General features: G+C 37.3%; 1 protein-coding gene across 1 annotated transcript in view; it reads left to right on the top strand.

Moving 5' to 3' along the window:
- Positions 1-13,086, top strand: part of LOC149237548 (uncharacterized) — a 98,190-nt gene extending 85,104 nt beyond the window's left edge. The window contains exons 5-9 of the mRNA XM_089372687.1: positions 11,249-11,481; positions 11,582-11,884; positions 12,145-12,342; positions 12,471-12,530; positions 12,624-13,086. Of these exons, the coding sequence (XP_089228813.1) occupies positions 11,249-11,481; positions 11,582-11,884; positions 12,145-12,342; positions 12,471-12,530; positions 12,624-12,821 (992 nt within the window). The 3' untranslated portion in view covers positions 12,822-13,086. The remainder of the gene's footprint in view (positions 1-11,248; positions 11,482-11,581; positions 11,885-12,144; positions 12,343-12,470; positions 12,531-12,623) is intronic.
- Positions 13,087-19,638: the final 6,552 nt, after the last annotated feature.

Here is a 19,638-nt window from a genome sequence, read left to right as displayed (position 1 = left end):
TATTTTTTTAAAACCGGTTCGTTTAGACCAAACCAGTCCCGGTTAGACCGGTTCCGGTCGGTAAACCGGTTCATTAGGTGGACCGGTCCGGTCACCGGTTCCGGTTTTAAAAACACTGCCCAAAAGTCACGTCTCTTCACCCTCAACGTTGCATATAAATAGGAGCATCTACCTCATTTGGACATTCATCATCTCACACATATCTCTCTCTCTCCTCATCTGATTGGGTCGTATGAATTTCAGGGCAGCCTTCTTCTCCTCCACACGTGCGAAGCATTGATTGCGTTTTCTGTTTTCCTGCATTGACCAAGTTGTAGCAAGTTTGACCAGCATTGACAGACCAAAAATTGACCTTGTTTAACTGTGCTTTTCTTGGGAGAATTTCTATTTGAGCAGGCCGCATTCTTTGGCATAGATTTCGAGAATTTTTGGGCAGGTTAACCAATGTTGACCGTAGGTTTGACTGTGTTTTGACCAATTTTGACTGATTTCTTTAGGACTGTTTTGGGCTGATTTGGAGGTGTAATTTTGTTGATTTGACCAGTGTTGACTTTCTGGTTAGGGCATCTTGTTGGCTGCAGTTTGTCTGGACAAATTTGACTGTGTTTGGGCAAGTAAATTTTGTATATTGTACTCTCTCTCTCTGCTGAACTTTTGAAGAATAATAAGAAGATTTGATCAAAGGGTTTCCCCACATTGGGGATTTTCCCTTCCATCTGCCAATTATTGTGTCCTCTTGTCTTGGCTTGTCTTGTGGTTATTGTTTATGTTCTATCTGCATTTACTATTGATGTTAATGTGATTGCTAATCTGGAAAATGATATTGGGCTAATAAGAAAAATTGAAGTAAATTGCTCTTAAGCATAGAACATACCATTGTTATCTAAAAGTTAACATCTTTCGATCCACCACACAACCAGCCTAGTCAGCTTCAGTATATCCACGTAGCCTCAAATTCCCAACAGTGTATCTCAGTCCATGGTTGATTGTGCCACGAAGGTATCTCAAGAGATTCTTAGTAGCAATTCAATGAGTGTGATGTGGCTCGACCATAAATTGACTTAATGTATTCACAACGAAGCATATTTCCAGACAGGAGTTTACCAAGAACATCAGGGCCCCCACAAGTTGCCTATATTCAGAAGGGCTTTTCAATTATCCCAACAACACTTCCACATAGCTTCTTGAAGTTGAGTTCCGTCGAAGTAGACACAGAGTTGCAATCCAACATCCCACATCTCTTGAGCAACTTCACAATGTATTTTCCTTGAGAAAGGAAAATCTCACCTGGCTTTTGCCATACCTCCAGGCTTAGGAAGTAGTGCATTAGACCTAGGTCCTTCATCTCGAACTCAGAAGCCAACTCCCTCTTGCATTGATAAATGAGAGGGTTTGCACCTGTCAGAAAGAGATCATCTACATAAAAGACCAAAATGAGAGGCATGTCCTTTTGAAACTTGAAGTATAGGTTAGGATCAACATTGCTCCTTGTAAATCCAAACTTCATAAGATAACTGTCAATCCTCTCATACCAAGCCCTAGGGGCTTGCTTCAACCCGTAGAGGGCTTTCTTGAACCTGCATACATGTGTCCTTCAATCTTGTACTTCGAACCCTTGAGGTTGTTCCAAGTAGACTTCCTCCTTAAGTGAGCCATGCAAGAAAGCAGTCTTAACGTGCATTTGATATAGGCTTGTTAATTTTAGGTATGTTCTATGTTGAGAGCAAATTTACTTCAATTTTCCATATTAGCTCAATATCAATTCCAGATTAGGAATCACATCTAGCATGATAGTAAAATGCAGATAGAACATAAACATAAATTGCAGAAGACAAACCAAGACAAGAAGACACAAGATGTGGCGCCAGCCAGGGACAAACCCCAATGTGGGGAAACCCTTGATCAATTCTTCTTATGTTCTTCAATAGTTCAGCAGAGAGAGAGATAGTACATATACATCAGAAGTCAACATTTTGACTTGACAAAATAAGAGCAGAGATCTTCACTAAGAAGATAACACATGAGGTAGTTGATCTAAACTCAGGTGAAGGCATATTGCTTCAATTGATTCTCCAAGGTGATTCCATCACCATGCTGCACCCATCACCGTGCTGCACCTCATCATCATGTTGCACCTGTCACTGTGCTACACCCAATCACTGAGCTGCTCTCATCACTATGCTGCTCCCATCACTGAGTTGTACCTCATCATCATGTTGTACCCATCATGCTGCTCTTCATCATCATTATGCTGCATCCTTCATGCTTGCACTATGTTGTACCCTTCATTGCACTATGCTGCACCCATCATACACTCAATGCATACTGCAATACATCATCATCATGCTGTTGCAATAAATTTTGTTGCTGCACTTAACATATTGCATCCAATACAAGCAGTCACATCAAACTTCAGTCCTTGTTCTTGAAACCCTTAACACAATCTATGCTGTTGGCTATGGCCTGCAGCCTAGCCCAGCAGCAAGTAAGGTTTACATACAGTACCCAGCTATCTTTACCCTTGAACAACAATGTCTTCCAATCAGCCTTATTATTGCACAGTCATGCCCAGAACAGATCTCAAATGTGCCACACTGTCATCTACAGCAATGTGACATAGTGATATGATTACTTTAGCTAACTTTCCTTACAATGTCTAAGGGTTCCTTCCTTACAGAGATATGGACCTCTTTAACTTCATCATTTGTGGCTGATAGGGTCCTCTCCAACTGCGACCAAGATGACCTCCTTGAGGGCTGAGACTAGGGCAGTATTGACCCTACTTTGACTGCGGTTTGAAGCACAAATGACAGTTGCTAGAGACCTTTATTTCAGTGGCTGTAACCTTCACCTTTCACTGCGGCTAGGGCAGATAGATGCCTCTTTGAAACTGCGGATTAGACTGTGGATGAGGAACCTTTTAGGCAGTGTATGGTAGCTCTCTTTGACTGCTAGAGATCCCTTAGGACTGCGGCCAAATCTTCTCATTATCTGCGGCTAGGTTAAGACTATAGTCCTCCCAATAGGACTGCGGCTAGGGCTTGTTGCCTTCATGACTGCGTATTAGTTAGGGCATCATTAGGCCAGCAGTTAGGGCTTCTCCATACCAACGTTAAGGCCTCTTCTTGGACTGCGTAGGAGGGCCTCCTTTAGGGCAGTGCAGGTGCCTCTATCTTCAACGTGATACTCATGCTCCATGATTGTAATTTGGGGCAGCGTATAGATCTCTTCAAACAATATCTAGGGCTAGGGCAAACCCTCTAGGGCAACGTACCCCTTTTAGATCTCTACTACCACCAAAACCCAAAGACAAGTGGAGAGAGATCACAAGAGATGATTGACCAAATGACCTGAAAGCCACCTCTTTTTATACTAAAACGTTGAGGACAAGTGGGGGCAATTTGGTTGCTGGCCGACGTTGATGAATTGTTGCATAACACAAATAAATTCATATCTCCATGAATACATGTCGGAATCAGATGATCTTTAGATCGATCCTACACCTCTTGACGAGAGGAATCCAAGAAAAATATCAGCTACCATGAATAAGTAGACCCACATGGAGTTTGGCCCTAGTTGCCAATTTTAACAAGGCTCCATCCTTGAGTGGCAATAAGAGCAATAATGGATCAGATAGTGGTATATCGGGCAACCGATGCAAATATCTCGTCATAGTCCACTCCTTCCTTTTGAGAGAAGCCTCGAGCAATGAACCTGGCCTTTTATTTCTCAACACTCCCATCTGCTCCATGTTTGATTTTGTATAGCCATTTTGAGGTGACTATGAACTTGTCCTTCCGTCTAGGCACTACATCCCAAACATCATTTTTCATGATAGATTCATACTCTTCATTCATCGCATCCTTCCAAACATAGTGCTTTATGACTTCTTCGAATGTTCATGGCTTGTTTGAACAATAGTACTCATAGCAGCGAAGTACCCTTGATACATGTTCGACTTCTTACTTTCACAGAATATCCCTCTTGGAGAAATATGTCTTTCAGCGTCTTCCAGAGTATCTTCGAGTCACAAAGGTCTTTTCCTCGAGGTAGAGGGATCACTAGGTGGATCAATGGGATCCATTGGGCCTTCAACATCGGGCATAGGTTCATCTGTCGGAGGTTCATCCTGATTTTCTGCAGCATCATCATTATACATTCTTGGAATGGGAAGTTCTTTGGCTTTCCCAAGGGCAGTGTCTTCATCGAAGGTGACATCATGGCTTATTTTCACGTCTCTTTGACCAGGCACAAAGATTCTATGTCTTTGAATTTTCACTGTAGCCCACAAATATACTTTTTTACCCAAATGCTTCCAACTTGTTTCTTTTCTCTTTAGGCACATGAAAATACATGGGACAACCAAAAATTCTTAAATGAGAAACATCAGGTTTCTTACCAGTGAAAATTTCTTTGGGTGTCTTGAAAACCAGTGCTTGGTGCGGGCTCCTATTTTGAACATACACAGTGGTGTTGGCAACGTCCTCCCCATAAGAACTTTGGTAGACCTTGATCATGGAGCATGGCACGGGTGGCTTCCATGATTGTTCGATTCTTCCTTTCAACAAATCCATTTTGCTCAGGAGTGTATTGTGTTGTCTCCCTCTTAATGCCAACCTCTCCGCAAAAGTCATTGAATTCATTTGATTCATATTTGGTTCCATTTTCGGTCCTCAATATTTTGATCTTCTTCCCTCTTTGATTCTCCACCAAGGCTTTGAAAGAACGACACCATTTGAACACTTCATCCTTCTTCTTCAAGAAATAGATCCATGTTTTGCGAGAGAAGGCATCCACAAAAATTGCATAGTATAAGTATCCTCCCAATGATGTTACGGGCAACATACCAGATGGGTCAAAATGGACCATTTGAAGAATATCGGTAGTTTGGCTTTCACTTGAAGGGAATGGTCCCCTTGTAAGTTTCCTTGCTGCACAACCTTGACAAATTCCTTCATGATTCATGTTGAAATTGGGCATACCTGTGACCATCTTCCTTACCCCAGGTAAGGCTTTGTAATGTAAGTGGGCAAACCTTCGGTGCCATAGCTCAGATTGAAGTGAAGCATTGCAAGTCAAGGCTCCCAAAGGACTTCCTCCAACTTGATAGAGACCATCAACCCTAAATCCAAGTGTGAATGCATCTTTAGGGTTTCTTTGCCAAATACATACCTTTCCATCAATGAATGCTACCTTGAAGCCTTTATCTTCCATCGCAAAAATAGACACCAGGTTCTTCAAATCGGGCACATACAATACTTCTTGTAGATGAATGGTTTGACCTTGATTCAAGTGAAGAGTGACAATACCTATCCCTTTCACGGGGTAGGTGGCATTGTCTCCAAGTATGATCTCCAAATTAGTCTTCTTTTCAATCAAATTTGAGAGGGCCTCTTTCTACCTAGTGAAGTGCCTTGAGGCTCCACTATCAATCAACCAATGATCCAAAGTATCCGAAGGAGAGGCAGTAGATAGAGTGGAAATAAGATAAAACTCCTTTTGTTTTTCTACAACATTACTTTACTCATATATGGAGTTTCTTGATCTTTTGGGAGGTCGACCATTTCCATATTGAGCAGTGGGAGCATTCATTTTTCCTTTATTGTTGAACTTGTTGTTCCTTTGATTGCCATTGCCTTTGAAGTTGTTGTTGTTGTTGTTGTCGTCATCATCCCTCAGAGAATTCTTCTTGTGAGGGCACTCTCTAGCATAGTGGTCGAACTTGTTAGAATTGAAGCACCTTCCTTTTCTTCCTTCTTTGAATCCATGCTTGAATCCTTGACCATGTCTCCTTAGACCAACATTATTTTTCTTCTTTGCATGGGCCGAGAAAGCGGTATGTTCATTTCCATTTGAGGGCTTGTCTCTCCATCATCCTTGTTTCTTCTTGAGTGCATCTAGCCAATAATTCATTGAAACTAGGAACCATGTCATTGTTGAGAATGGTGGTGTTAAACACATCCCATGCTTTTGACAGACCCCCAAGTGCAATGAGAGTGAGCTCCCTGTCAGCGATAACTTCTCCAATAGATAGAAGGTCATTCTTGATTTGTGTGATCTTCATGGAGTAGGATTGGATAGACTCCCCTTTATCCATCTTGATGTCCTTCAACTTGTTTTTGAGAAAGAGGATTTGATTTGCATTGTTCACTTTGAACATCCCAACCAACTTATCATATATCTCCTTAGAAGTTTCCAAATAAGAAAGAATAGAGTCAACCAAAATTTTCTTTGCTTTGACTTCACCTTTTCTATACTTTGACTTTTAGCAACAACTAGTGCATTTGAAGGAGGCTCCACCACTTTTCCCTGCACATAGTCCAATACTTCGTGCTCCTTGGAATATTGGAGATCGAAATATTGCTCCATCTGTAGTATCCATGTTACGGGATCTTTGCCATCAAACTTCCTCATATCGATCTTTGGAACATGACAAGTCTTCAATCCAATGTTAGACTCTATGAAATCATGACTAACATTTCTTTTGTTCTCATTATGAATTTCCTCTACTACCTTTTCGCCATTAGGAAGCATTTCTTGTAGTAATTTTGCCAAACCTCCTTTCAAACCTTCCATGTCTTTATTTGGTGATTGCTTTTCTCTCTCTTGCTTGGGTTTTGTCTTCACCTGGGCTTTGACACCATGTAAAATTTAGATAACAATGGTATGTTCTATGCTTGGCACAATTACTTCAATGTACTTTAAGTAGCCCAATGACAATTTTCCAATAACAATCACATTAACTATAAATCACATTGACAGTAACTGTAGATAGAACATAAAATAAAAAATGCAGAAGACAAGCCAAGACAATGATAATTTTCCAAATTAGTTTCCAAGCGCAATCACATTAACCATAAATCACATTGACAGTAACTGTAGATAGAACATAAAATAAAAAATGCAGAAGACAAGCCAAGACAAGAGGACACCAGATTTAGCGGATGGCAGGGAAAAACCCTAATGTGGGGAAAACCCTTTGATCAATTTTTCTTATTATTATATCAAATGTTGCAGCAAAGAGAGAGTACAATAGTTAAAATTGGCTTGCCAAATTAAAGACAAAACAACCTTGTAAAATCTGCAATATCGCTTCTCTGTCAACAACAGTGAAATCATCCCTAACCAGGAAGTCAAAGATGGTCAACGAAATAGTCAAACAATCCACATGGAACTCGGTCAAACCTAGTCAATTTTGGCCTTCCTTGTTGGTCAAAGTAAACCCAAAATAGTCCTTCAAGGTCTAGTGAAATTCAGTCAAAGGAGAGAGAAACTCTGTTGTAATTTTCTGTAGTCAACCTTGAAGTCAATGATGGTCAAAGTGCCCAAATTTTCTCAATTTTTGTGCCCAGCAATGTGGCCTAGAGAAACAGAAATAATCCTCCAAAAATCGCAGTCAAAACTAGTCAAAGAGTCCTTGGTCAATGCAGGTCAAGCTTGGTCAACTCCTGAAATTTGCGGCCCCACAATTATGTCTAGAAATTCGACCTCCTTGTGCCACACGTGTGTGAGAGAGAATGCCCAATTGCTGTACAAACCAATGAGAGAAGGAGAGAGAAGAATGTGTGAGTGATAGTGATGCCTAATGAGGTGAGAGGTCACTTGTATTTATACAAGTTGATGATGGTGAAGTGACGCATCCATTGGGTTTCATGAGCTTACATGATGATGTGGCTGACTTGAACAATTTGCACATGTGTGGGCATAAATTTAAAAACACACTTCTACTTGTCCAAATTAGATGATCTTTATATCAATTTTGGTCCTTTCGAAAAGAGGAATTTAATGCAATCATCATCTCCATCAAATTAAGGGTATTGTAGATTAGGGTTTGATTCCTCTTACTTGATAATTACTTGTGTTATTTGTTGGCAATTAATTACTTAATTATATCTTCTTCATCAAGCAATTACCAAAACCATAAAATACATGAAGATCACAAGAACAAAAGAACACAAGATGTAGGCTCCAAGACAAGGCAAAATCCCTCCAAGGGGACACCCAAAAAGTTGTTCTCTTCTTATAAAATCAATTCAAAGTGAGACATTGAGTACCCAAAGACCAATATCAAGACCTTCTCAAGCACCAAGTCAACCCTCCAATGAATGCTTCCTCAAACAAGTCAAAGTGGACAAGGTGAACAACTTCAATATTAACCCAACTTCAGAGTTTCGCCCCAACTTCACAGATTTTCAGCCCTGCAGCATCACAGAAATTTTGACCCTGCAACTTTAGAAAATTTTGGCCTTGCAACTTGAAAAGATGTCATAGAACTTCGCACTTGTGAACAAGAGATGACAAAAATAGAGAGAATTCTTTCTTTCTTGTTCTTGCTTCTTCTTCTCCTTGACCTTCACACTCAAATAGAGAGAATTCCTTCGTGCTTGTTCTTGCTTCTTCTCCTTGACCTTCACACTTTTTTTGCTTCTCTTTCTTGCAGATCGAACTTATGTGTGTGTGTCCAAATGAGTTCGAAGTCTCTCCTTTATATAGCCTCTTCATGTGGTCGAATTAGGCCTCCTTTAGGCCAACTTCTCTTTGGTAGGGCCGACTTGGTCTTGGGGTCAAATAGACTCTTCTAGACTAAGACTGACCCTAGTTACATTTTTCTAATAACGCTGATTTGACTTGGAGGGAAGTAGGCGTGTCACTTTTGGAGCCAAAAATTACATTTCAAAAATTCAAATTTTCATCTTTAAAAAGTCTCAATGAGACTTCAACTCAAATTTTTTTTTTTCGACTCAAGAGTTTATAAATATGCTTTACAATGATAAATACAATTACATCAAGTGACCAAATGTACGTTATGAAGACCGACCATAGTTACAAATTCAACCAGTTGCGGGCTTGGAAACCAAGAAAATTAATATTTTATTCTAACTTGTTTTAGGTATTATTCTTAATACTCGCCTTTTTTAAAAGATACTTTTTTTCTCCTTTAATGTGTAATTTTTTATATTTCAAATACGACTTTTGAAGAAGTGATGTAATACTCTTTTTAAAAATTAATACTCTCTAAGACTTGTCTTTATGTAATCTCCTTTCCTTAGCTTCCAATTGATTTTTTTATAATATGAAACTTTCTTAATTTATTTAAATCAATAATCTGAGATTCCAAATGACATGGTTGTCAAGTGTCATGGCCTATGTGATATGCACTTTGAAATTTTATTATTTTATTATTTCTCCCTTTTCCTTCTAAAGGGATCACAGAATCTACGTACAAAGAAACGATTTTGCAAACAACGGAAATGGTTGTGGCACGACAGCGACTGAGTAGGCTCGAGGTGGAATGTCAACAGGTTTTGCACGGATTACGGTCGATAGGAAGCGGTTGGCACTGTGTTGGTCTCTCTAGTCAGTGGCGGAGGTGTATCGCTGCAGTGGAGGGTTGAGAAAGGAAAAGCGGTTGTGGAACGTTGGTCTGTCAATGGTAGGGTGGAAGCAATGGCGGCAATAGTGGTTGCTGTGGAAGGTGACTATCGGCTAGCAGATGCAAGCTCGATGAGAGGGAACTAGCAGCGACAGTTGCAGAAAATAGGTGTGGCGGCAATGTTGACAATGGAACCGTCGGCGACTTTGTGACTAGGTTACGACAACAACAAAAGGTTGACCTCTTTGTTGGTTCCACGGTGTGTGAATGTGGCTTGCTGTGTGGAAGTCTATGCACAACAGTTTCGTGGGATTGGATACATTGTGGGGTACTGTGGGAGTCTGTGCCAGGAATTCGGTGGCGATGGTCGTGGACAACATCTGTGGACTTTGTATTTTGTTTTTTTCGTTATTATATATGTTTATTTTTATATCATATGAATGTTTTTCATATATATATATATATATATATAACTTTTTTGTTTAATATTTTTTTATAAGTCTTCTTTTTCCTAATATATAGACTTTATTTATTTATTTTTCTCGATATTGTTTTTTTTCCTCGTAGTTTTTGATTGATATATATATATATATATATTTTTTTTGAATGGCCAAAGGCCTAAATGATGAAATTGGCGAATTGGAGAACTCCAAATTCTTGTAGCGAAACGCTTCAATGGCAAAAAGGTTGATGAATTTTGACAGCAAAAGACCTGGATCGGAGAACACGGCTCTGTGCAGCGTTTGAGCGGCCAGAGGATTGATCATTGAACAACTCTAATACAATGTCATGAACAAGGTTCGTATACTCAGAGGAATTCTCTGATACCAATGTAACAAACAAAGTTCATATGCGTAGCAGTAATCTTCAGAATACTTTGAAGACAAGAGCATCCATTGTAAGACAAGTAATTGTATATTGAATATTATATAAAAAATTGATGTGAGATGATTACAAATAAGGGTGAGGGCTTTCTTATATACCTAGGCAGATACCTCTTCACCAACAGTCATGTCCTTAGGGACATACCTCTTCATTAACTAATTAATCATTATTTCTGATGTGTTATTATTATTTATATTTTCATTATTTGTATCTATATTTTATTCATAACAAACTCTGTATATAATACCTAGAGGGATCTGTCATTTGCATTCCCATGTGATTGAGGATTTAATAGAGCCACAGGTAGGATCTCAAGCACACATGTAAGAAACACACTAAATGACCAAGGCTCACTAGTGCTCACTAGTGGAATCAATTTGAAAACTCATACTGCTTCTTGGTTAACAAAACATTGATTCCTGATCAATTTCAAAGCTTATGTTGCTCTTGGGCCCTCCACCCTCACCTTGCCTTTTCTTTATCAAAACATCACTTTGAACTATGGAGTCTGGACTGAATATTCAAACCTATATCTGTTATTGTATTGACAAAACTCACTTTGAAGTTTGAACTATAGACTGAATATTCAAACCTCGTCTATGTTCTTTCACAGTTCCCTTGTTTTTCTTGGCACTCTGTGTTCTTGGTACAAAGGTGGAATTCTATATATAGTATCTAGAGGGAAATGCCATTTTCACGCTTGTCTTGGGGATTTATTAGAGCCACGAATAGGATATCAAACTCGCATGTTGGAAGCATTATAAATGATGGGAACTTACTAGTGGGATCAATTTTGAAGCTTATATTTTGACTGGACAATTTCCTTGAAACATCAACCTCCCTAAATATGCTTTAGCTTTTCTATTTGTCATCAGTTCTATTGAAAACATTAGCTATTTTTAATCTGGTCAAGGAATGCTATCAAATATGGGCCATCCTTGTGATTTTCAAAAATACTTTGCTGACAAGTTGTATGTATTTCTGTTTCAGGTCTGTGGAAAATGTTAAATATTGTACCCCGCTTATCTGATGCCCCTTTGGAGAAAGCAGTTTCTAAAAGTGGGGGACTTAAATTCCATGGATCACTTGGTATTTTTTGTAACACATGTATGGAGGTTTCAAAGCAAGCTGAGGAAGTTCTATCAGACCCTGAGACACTAGAAAATGCTGTAAAGCTTGCAAAAAGTATCTGCAAGGAATTGCCATCTGATTTAAGTGCAAAGGTGCCAAATCTTTCAAGGAAGTTATAATGTTTGATTTTGGTCTATGTGGACATATCTTTTTTTCTGTGCACTAAGTTAATTGTATTTATTCTCTTTGCAGTGTGATGAAACATTAGGAACATATATACAAGAGGTTGTTTCAGCTCTGCAAGATTACATGAGTCAAGATAAGCTTTGCATTGGTACAGGATTATGTAATGGAAACAACAACAATGATTTGCAATACAAGTTAGGCATGGGCAGAAATACCCCTTCATTTGATGCAGGTGATGACACAACTTGTACAATGTGTGAGCAATTTATAGAAGATGCAACAAACTATGTCAGTCAGAATGCGACTCAGTCAGAGGTTTTGGCTGTGTTGCACCAGACATGTTCAAAACTCGGTGTTTTCGGTAGCGAGGTAGGATTGTTATTGTATTTATAGATCTGATTATTGGACAAGGAGATGTATGTTTGGAGAAATTAGTTATTTATTCCATTAATGAGTTCAACTTTAATAAAGAAGTGAAGCCCTGAAAACTTAAAAGTTTGAGATTGTTTTTTTCGGAGTTTTAGTAAATTTATATCTATGTTTCTAAGGTGGTGCGAAGGTTGTTTTGCCACCAAGATCTGTTGTAATCAGCTAGGTTCTCAGGTAAATTGATGCTCTTCATTTTTCAGTGTATATCAATGGTCGACCACTATGCCCCTATCATTTTCTTAGAGATTGCAACTATCAGTCCGAAGGAGTTTTGTCAGAAGATAAGTGTATGCAGTGATTCGTCGTCGCTTGCTTTAAATAAAAAGCAGAATAACTGTGATGTGTGTGAATCTGCAATGCTGGAGATTGAGGAACACTTAAAAGACCCTGAGACCAAGGTAATTTGCACACTGAACATACTGAAGGACTGAATCTTTTGGTTTCTGAGCTGTCTGTTATATTATAGGTTTACAATTTGCAATTTATTTTGCAACATTAATGAGATTGAATGTTTGTAAAACTTCAGATGAAAGTGATTGAGATGTTGCTAGATGGCTGCAAACGTGTCGCAGATCATGAGCAGGAAGTAAGTTCATAATCACCTGTGTGCCATTTTGTCATTTGATATAATGCATAGTTTTGTCTTCAGGATAATCTGATACCTATATTTTTTTCACAGTGCAAGAAACTCGTCTTTGAATATGGGCCTCTTATCTTGACAAATTTGGAGAAATATCTAGATTCCAATGATGTTTGCTCTAAAATTCATGTGTGTGAACTTGCTACACGGGATGCTGGAAAAATTGATGACCTGAATGGGCAGTCAATTATTAAGTTGCCTTCATCAGAGTCTTCAGCACATGCACATTCAAAGTGAACTTGCTCTTGCCATGATGCAAGTTTAGCTTATATAGCATTGTGAATTCGAATATAGGTTCAAGGTACAGAGTAACTATTGTTCTTAAATCAAGATAATATGTACTTCTATATGACACTCTTCAGGTTCGTTGTTTGTTTCCTCACCTTTTAAAATCTTGCAACATTATGTCTATCTGGCAACATTGTTTGCGAATTGATGAGAGCTGTTATTGGACTTATTGTATAAAAATAAAATACTGTGTGTGTATTCTTATTTGTTCAAACTTTTATGCTGTTATCATGAAATTGGGGTATCGTCAGGAGAGCTTGCTTGTTAATGAAGAACATTGATCGCCTGTGAATTATGCAGATTAAAATGCATTATACTCTCTATAATCAATGGTGGAGATGCATGAATTGTTTGTATGCATGGTTATTTGTCCATGTTATGTATTATCTTTTGACAAATGAACATTGTGTGAGAAATTTAGGCTGATTATACTGATTACTATTGTTCTTCTGGTGATAACCACAATATTGAGGAATTTCATGATTCGTATTTTTCCTGATTATGCTATTGGCGTATGTTTTATTTGATGATATAGTGAGTTGTTGTAATGTTTTGGTTGCTGTAATATGGTGAGTGAGCCTAATGGTTAAGAACATGTGTTTCCTCCTAAGAGGTGACAGTCTTGAATCTAGAGCGGGTAAGAGTATGTACACTTCCATAGAATTGAGCAGTCAAATACTGCATGGAAGCGGGTCCCTTGAACAACAAATAAAAGGGTCTCATACATGAGTTTGGTGTCTGGCTTGGCTGTGAACTTCAAATTATATTATTATTTCTTTGAATGGTTTTATAGTTTTTCGATCCCATCACAAAGAACACTTTTCTCGAATTACTTGATTAGCAACTTTTTATTGAATGACCTACCCAATTCGCCCATGCTTTTACAAGTTCAAGATATGTTTGGATGTACTTTGGTTTGATTTCGAGGAAAATCATTGTATCCACTAAGTTTAAGAATCTCTTTTCATCTCTTCAATGGGATGGTTGTGACATTGGAGAGCGCATCCACTGCCCCACTAACCATGCTGAGAACCATTAATAATGGGCCAAACTCTTAATGGACTTTCGTAATATATATTTATGTTTTTTTAATTGATGATTCTTTTTGTAATATTCTTTCCAAGGAAAAACTTGATGGGAAACAACCGGGGACAACTTCTCATTTTGCTGATGGTACCAATTGTAAACCCATTGGTATTAATTATGGTCCCCGACCTAGTAGGAACACCAAGTGAGGCAAAATAAGAGACAATCAGCCCTAGTGATTGACCTCTCGCATGAAGCTTAAAGTACTTAACTACTCGAGCTAGTCCATGGGGTTCTCGCTTGTAATATTTATTGTTTTCCAGGTTATATTGCCTAGGGTAACCTCTCAAGTACTTCCCCTCATTACTGGGATGGTACCTAGGGTAAATCCTAGAATCTTCAAGGCACAGGGTCGGTCAACAATGGGCTCAAAGCCATTACAGCAATATACTCGTTAAGATCCCATTATGTCACTTGCGGAAATTGAATTGTGTTGGGAAGAATAATAATCATTCCCTAATCACGAGTGCTAAACCTGATTGAGTCTCTCTTTTGTAACATATAAGCATGCTCTGCTAACTAATGACTAAGTTGTAACTTATTGAAGTCTGTTAATAGCTATTTAATAAACAATTAGACAGATAGGGAATAATTATGGGTTGTTTACAGAAGTGTGAATATCAATATGCTAGTTAGTGGGAGAGTAGTTGCTTAATATGCAGTTGAGACTGAACTCTGAAGTAATAAACGAAGATTGATTTGAATTATTTTGTTTTATCTGACTATGTTCTGTTTTCTATTATGGACCATGATTCATTATTGTTGCATGCTAAACTAGTTGTAGCAGTAAACATAGTGTTGAAATAATTAGGGCTTTGGTAGTGAACTTAGGATGTAGGTATATAATTGATTTATTTATGAAGTGCTGAGGTTGGCAATAAGTAAGAGGGGTTTGGAAGTGATTTCACACAATGCTAAGACAATACTTAATTCTGGGACCTTGATGGTGGTTTACTTTTAAAATAGGTATTTAACGAAGGGGTTTGTCTACCACGAAAATGTAACTTGTCAAACCTAGCATGAAATATGGGAACCACTTAAAATACTGTTGGGATGGCTTAGTAGTTCTGGAAACTGCTTGAGAATTTGGGAACAGTAATATTTCTTGTAGAATAGGAAATGGCTCTGCTGTTTTTTGCGGCTTTTTGGAAATTTCAAGGTCTTCCTCTAGTGTTTGCGGAAGAGACCTTTCTAAATAACGCCGTCTTGGCTGCTTTTTGGAAATTTCAAGGTCTTCCTCTAGTGTTTGTGGAAGAGACCTTTCTAAATAATGCCGTCTTGGCTGCTTTTTTGGAAATTTCAAGGTCTTCCTCTAGTGTTTGTGGAAGAGACCTTTCTAAATAATGTCGCCTTCAATTTTTTGTATTTTTAATTTATAAATTGAAAGAGCCTTGTACATTATCTACCCTAAAGTATACAAACAAAACGTTCCAATATAAAAGTGATTTGAAAAGCAACATGATCAACACAATGGTTTTCATTGGGTGTGACAAGATACGAACAATTCTCCTTTTTGATGCAATGTGTTCCATATATATGGACATCTAAAGTTAGATTGTTCAAATAGAAAACCCCACTTGCATTATAAGTAGGTGCACACAACAAAAAATAAATAAAGCAATCTGGAGTGAATCCCCAAAGTCTTCGGTAATGAATTTGGCATCAAGGTTATGGCTTGTGAATCTCCTTAAAACCAATGTGCACACAACAAAAAATAAATTAAGCAATTTGGAGTGAATCCCCAAAATCTTTCGTAATGAATTTGGCATCAAGGTTATGGCTTCTGAATCTCCTTAAAATCAAGGCCCCTTTGGAAAGGGCACTATCCCACTTCAATTTGCTTCTTGCTCCCAAGACCAATGCTTAGGAAGATGATGTTTGGGATGTGAATGACATGCAAAATTCATTAGGGCTTTCCTTGTCGATCTATAAGGTAAGTGCGAAATCCCACTTTCTTGAAGGTTTCCTATTCCACCCATAATAATGGATTCTATTTAACCCATAACAATGGATTCTATTTGGCATGATTGTACTATGGAATTCTAGTTGAATGGAAGAGGTAGTAGTTTTAGAATCTATGAGCACTTCTATCCAAAATGTTGTTTAACTCCAAGCAAAAAGAGGCCAAACCTAAGACCAAAAATCAAATCACTTGATATCTTTCAAACTATTAAAATTTGGGTATCAGAGGACAAGTGGTTCCCTAAGGCTTTGATCTTTGGCCTAGGGAAAAGTGTCCAAATTTATTTGTACTTTTCTCCTAAATTGACTTTATAAGTGGTAAAGCATTCTAATTTAAAAGTGACTTTATAAGTGGTAAGGTTACATTCTAATTTAAAAGTGACTTTATAAGTAGTAAAGTTACATTCTAATTTAAAGGTGTCTTTATTAAAGTCAATGAAAAATTAGAAAGTGAAAAAGTGACTATGTAAATAAAAGACTAAGTGGGTCTTTATTTAAGTGGGTGAGTTAAAAAATAAAAAGTGAGAATTAAATGCACATTTATTCTCATCCCTAGATCTAAATGAATCTTTGCCATTAAATCTTAAAGTAACCCAAAATGTCATTTAGAGAATACAAGAAGAGAAAAGGAGAAGATCATTCATTCTTTCATGAGCATTTGAGAGAAAGAAAAGAGAGAATAAGGAGAAAATTTATGAGCAGTGAGGAAATGAAGGAGAGCAGCGAAAAGACATTTCAGCAAATCTGGGCAACAACATATATTGGCACGCATCCCAAGGCAAAACCGTACAACAAGAGAAAGACAGATATCGAGGAAGAGAGACAGCAAAAAGGGCATGAATTTCGAGGTAGATTTGGGCACAAATTTCAAGGTAGTCGTACTGTTGAAATTCGTATGATTCGTACAAGTAGTTCTGGGCATGTTTTTAATGCTGGTGGTGTAGCGTTTAATGTTGTTTTATTGCTGTAAAAATTTATGTTTTTGTTGTTTACTGATTGGCACGATTTTTGAGGTGGAGTTCAAGCATGAAAATCGAGATAAGTTGTAATTTGTGGTTGCTGGAATTTTTACTTTGTATTTCAATTTCTCTTTAAAAGTGTTTTCAGAAATAAAGAGGAGCTCTCAAACTAGTTTTTCCCAAGAGTTGTAAGGGGTTTTTCCAGGGTCACATTGATAAAAAATCACTGTATTATTTTCTGTGTGTGGCTATCATAATTTCGCTGTGTTTTATTTTTGCAATTTCAACAGTTGTAAAATCTCTAAATTTGTGTTTTCAGAAAATTAGTTCCTCTTTTAGCTTCTCTGGTTCTTCACTAGGGATTTCTAGTTCTTGTCTTAAAATTACTCCTTTTGTTGGGGATGTAGGATCCTCTTTTTCTATTATGGCTTCAGTTGATGAAGTTGGTGAATCTCTAGGTTGGATTTCAGATCTAAGTACTTTAGGAAGTTTTTGTCAGCATGCAATGGATGGAATATGAATTTGGGTGGATGGTGTGGCACTATGAGGTCATGGTGGGGTGAGTGATGATGTTGGAATCAAATTTCTACCTCTACCCACAAATCTAGCTCTAAAACCTATTTCCATATGCATATCATTTTTATTATTTTTATTTTTTTTAATGAAAAGAAAAAGAAAGACTCCTATATATACTTCCCCGACAACGACGCCAATTTTTTTGGTAATTTAATTGATGTTAAATTACTTGCATGAATTATCAACCAAGGCTAGTAAACTGATGAAATGTATGTGCGTTGTATGTGCTAGGAGTTTTTGTCACTCATTCAATTCCTAAGTTAATTTGAGTTATCGAAATACACATGTTATTCTATACCTATGCAACTTATACAAAATGAAATCAATTCTACTTTACTTGCTTGAATAATGATCACACTCACACTTTCTTTAAAATAAAATCACTCTTGCTCTTAAAATCACACTTGCTTAAATTAAAAATCACCCTTGAAAACCATACTTGCTTAAATGTAAATCACACTTCCTTGAATGAAAATCACTCTTGAAAACCACAATTTTTTAAATGTAAATTACACTTGCTTGAATGAAAATCACTCTTGAAAACCACACTTGCTTAAATGTAAATCACACTTGCTCTCAAATTAAATCACTATCTCTGCAATAAGATCACAATTACAAATGAATTTGTTCCAACTTAAAAAAGTTTTGTAATTGAAAATCACTACAATGTAAAGCTTATACTTCTACTGCTATGTTAGATTATACTCTATCCATGAGTCTATGAAATATCTCCACTTGAACAATAAAATGATTAGCGAAAACAACTTCAAACTTGTATTTAAGAATCAAAACTCAATTACTCAAATGAATTGACAGAAATCTACTGGGAATATAAACTAAAATATAAATTGTTAATGAACGAAGATCATACTATCTCAAGGGGTCCTCTTACAAGAAGCAGGTAGCAATATCAAGCTTTCACAAGTTAACTATCCACACATTGAGATCACACAATAGGATGGAATTGAAACAAAGTTTTTATATATCAAAATAGAGTGCTTACAAATAAAATTCAAGTCCCTTTTAGCTATGCCGAGAGGCATATTTATAAAACCCTTACGCAATAATTGTTTTCAGAGCTTTACGCCTATGCTAATTGACATTGGCTATAATTAACTTAAGAGATAAGATATCGTAATCTTGCTCATGATTTTCTATCAACGCAACAAATCATGAGGCGAAAAATCTACATCTCGCTCGCTTGATTCGCCTTCCACAATGGTTGACTTATACTTTCACTGAACTGATAGAGTGCCTTTTTAATTGATCCATTTTCTGCAAATATGAACAAATCGTTGTCCCAACTAATTGTCAACTACCCATGTGCCTTGATTTTCGGTTGAGGCTCCGCAATCTATCGAACCTTGGACTTAGTTGCAGAAACATTCATTAGTTGTAGAATCACTGTAATTCAGTAGCTTAAGTAGATATTAAGTTAAATAATAAAGGCAAATGACATTTATGAAATATAAGATGATTATGTACCTGCTATGCTTTCAACCTTGTAAATTGATACCCAAATTGTAGTTATGAAGGTAAAAAATGAAGGATTAGAGTGAAAAGGGGTTGTCAAAAAGCAGCGATTATGGGGTTCAACACTAAGATCCACACAAACACATAGAGGAAGTATTGTTTGAAAAATTTATTTTAGAAATTGAAACAATTACTCCATTTTTGGTTTATAAAGCCAAAACAAGAAAAACCTTTCTAGCATAGACACTCATTAATGCACAACATTCTAATCATGTGTAACGATCAATTGAAATACAAAAACCCAAATTCAATGAGACACATATTTTAGTGCGAGGGAGCACTAATGTAACCACATACTTGCACACCACTCTTTTATGCATGGTATAAGTCTCAACATTGCAAAAGTTTTAAGTGCCAAGCCTAGACACAAGTCAAGACTACATTTATGTAAGTAGATAAAATATGTGCTTATCAACAACAAAAGTTTTGGGTTGTATTGTAAATTACATACTCAATGAAGCATGCCCAACATCTCAAACTTGTGCAATTCATGACTCTGCACAATACAACATCCACAACCCACATGGCACTTGCCATTCAATGTGAAGCCATATTTGAGCACTTGTTAGCACCTCATTAACAAGGAAAGTTCTAGTGTTGAGAGCAGTGCAAGTTTCACTTTCACCATTCTAAACTTTACATTGTAGTTA

Source organism: Pinus tabuliformis, chromosome 8 (genome assembly GCF_031772625.1).
Source record: "Pinus tabuliformis cultivar Carrire ecotype Pingquan chromosome 8, CPIR1, whole genome shotgun sequence".
NCBI lineage: Eukaryota > Viridiplantae > Streptophyta > Pinopsida > Pinales > Pinaceae > Pinus > Pinus tabuliformis.
The sequence above is the reverse complement of the archived record's forward strand: the minus strand, read 5'-3'. Positions and strand labels throughout refer to the sequence as shown.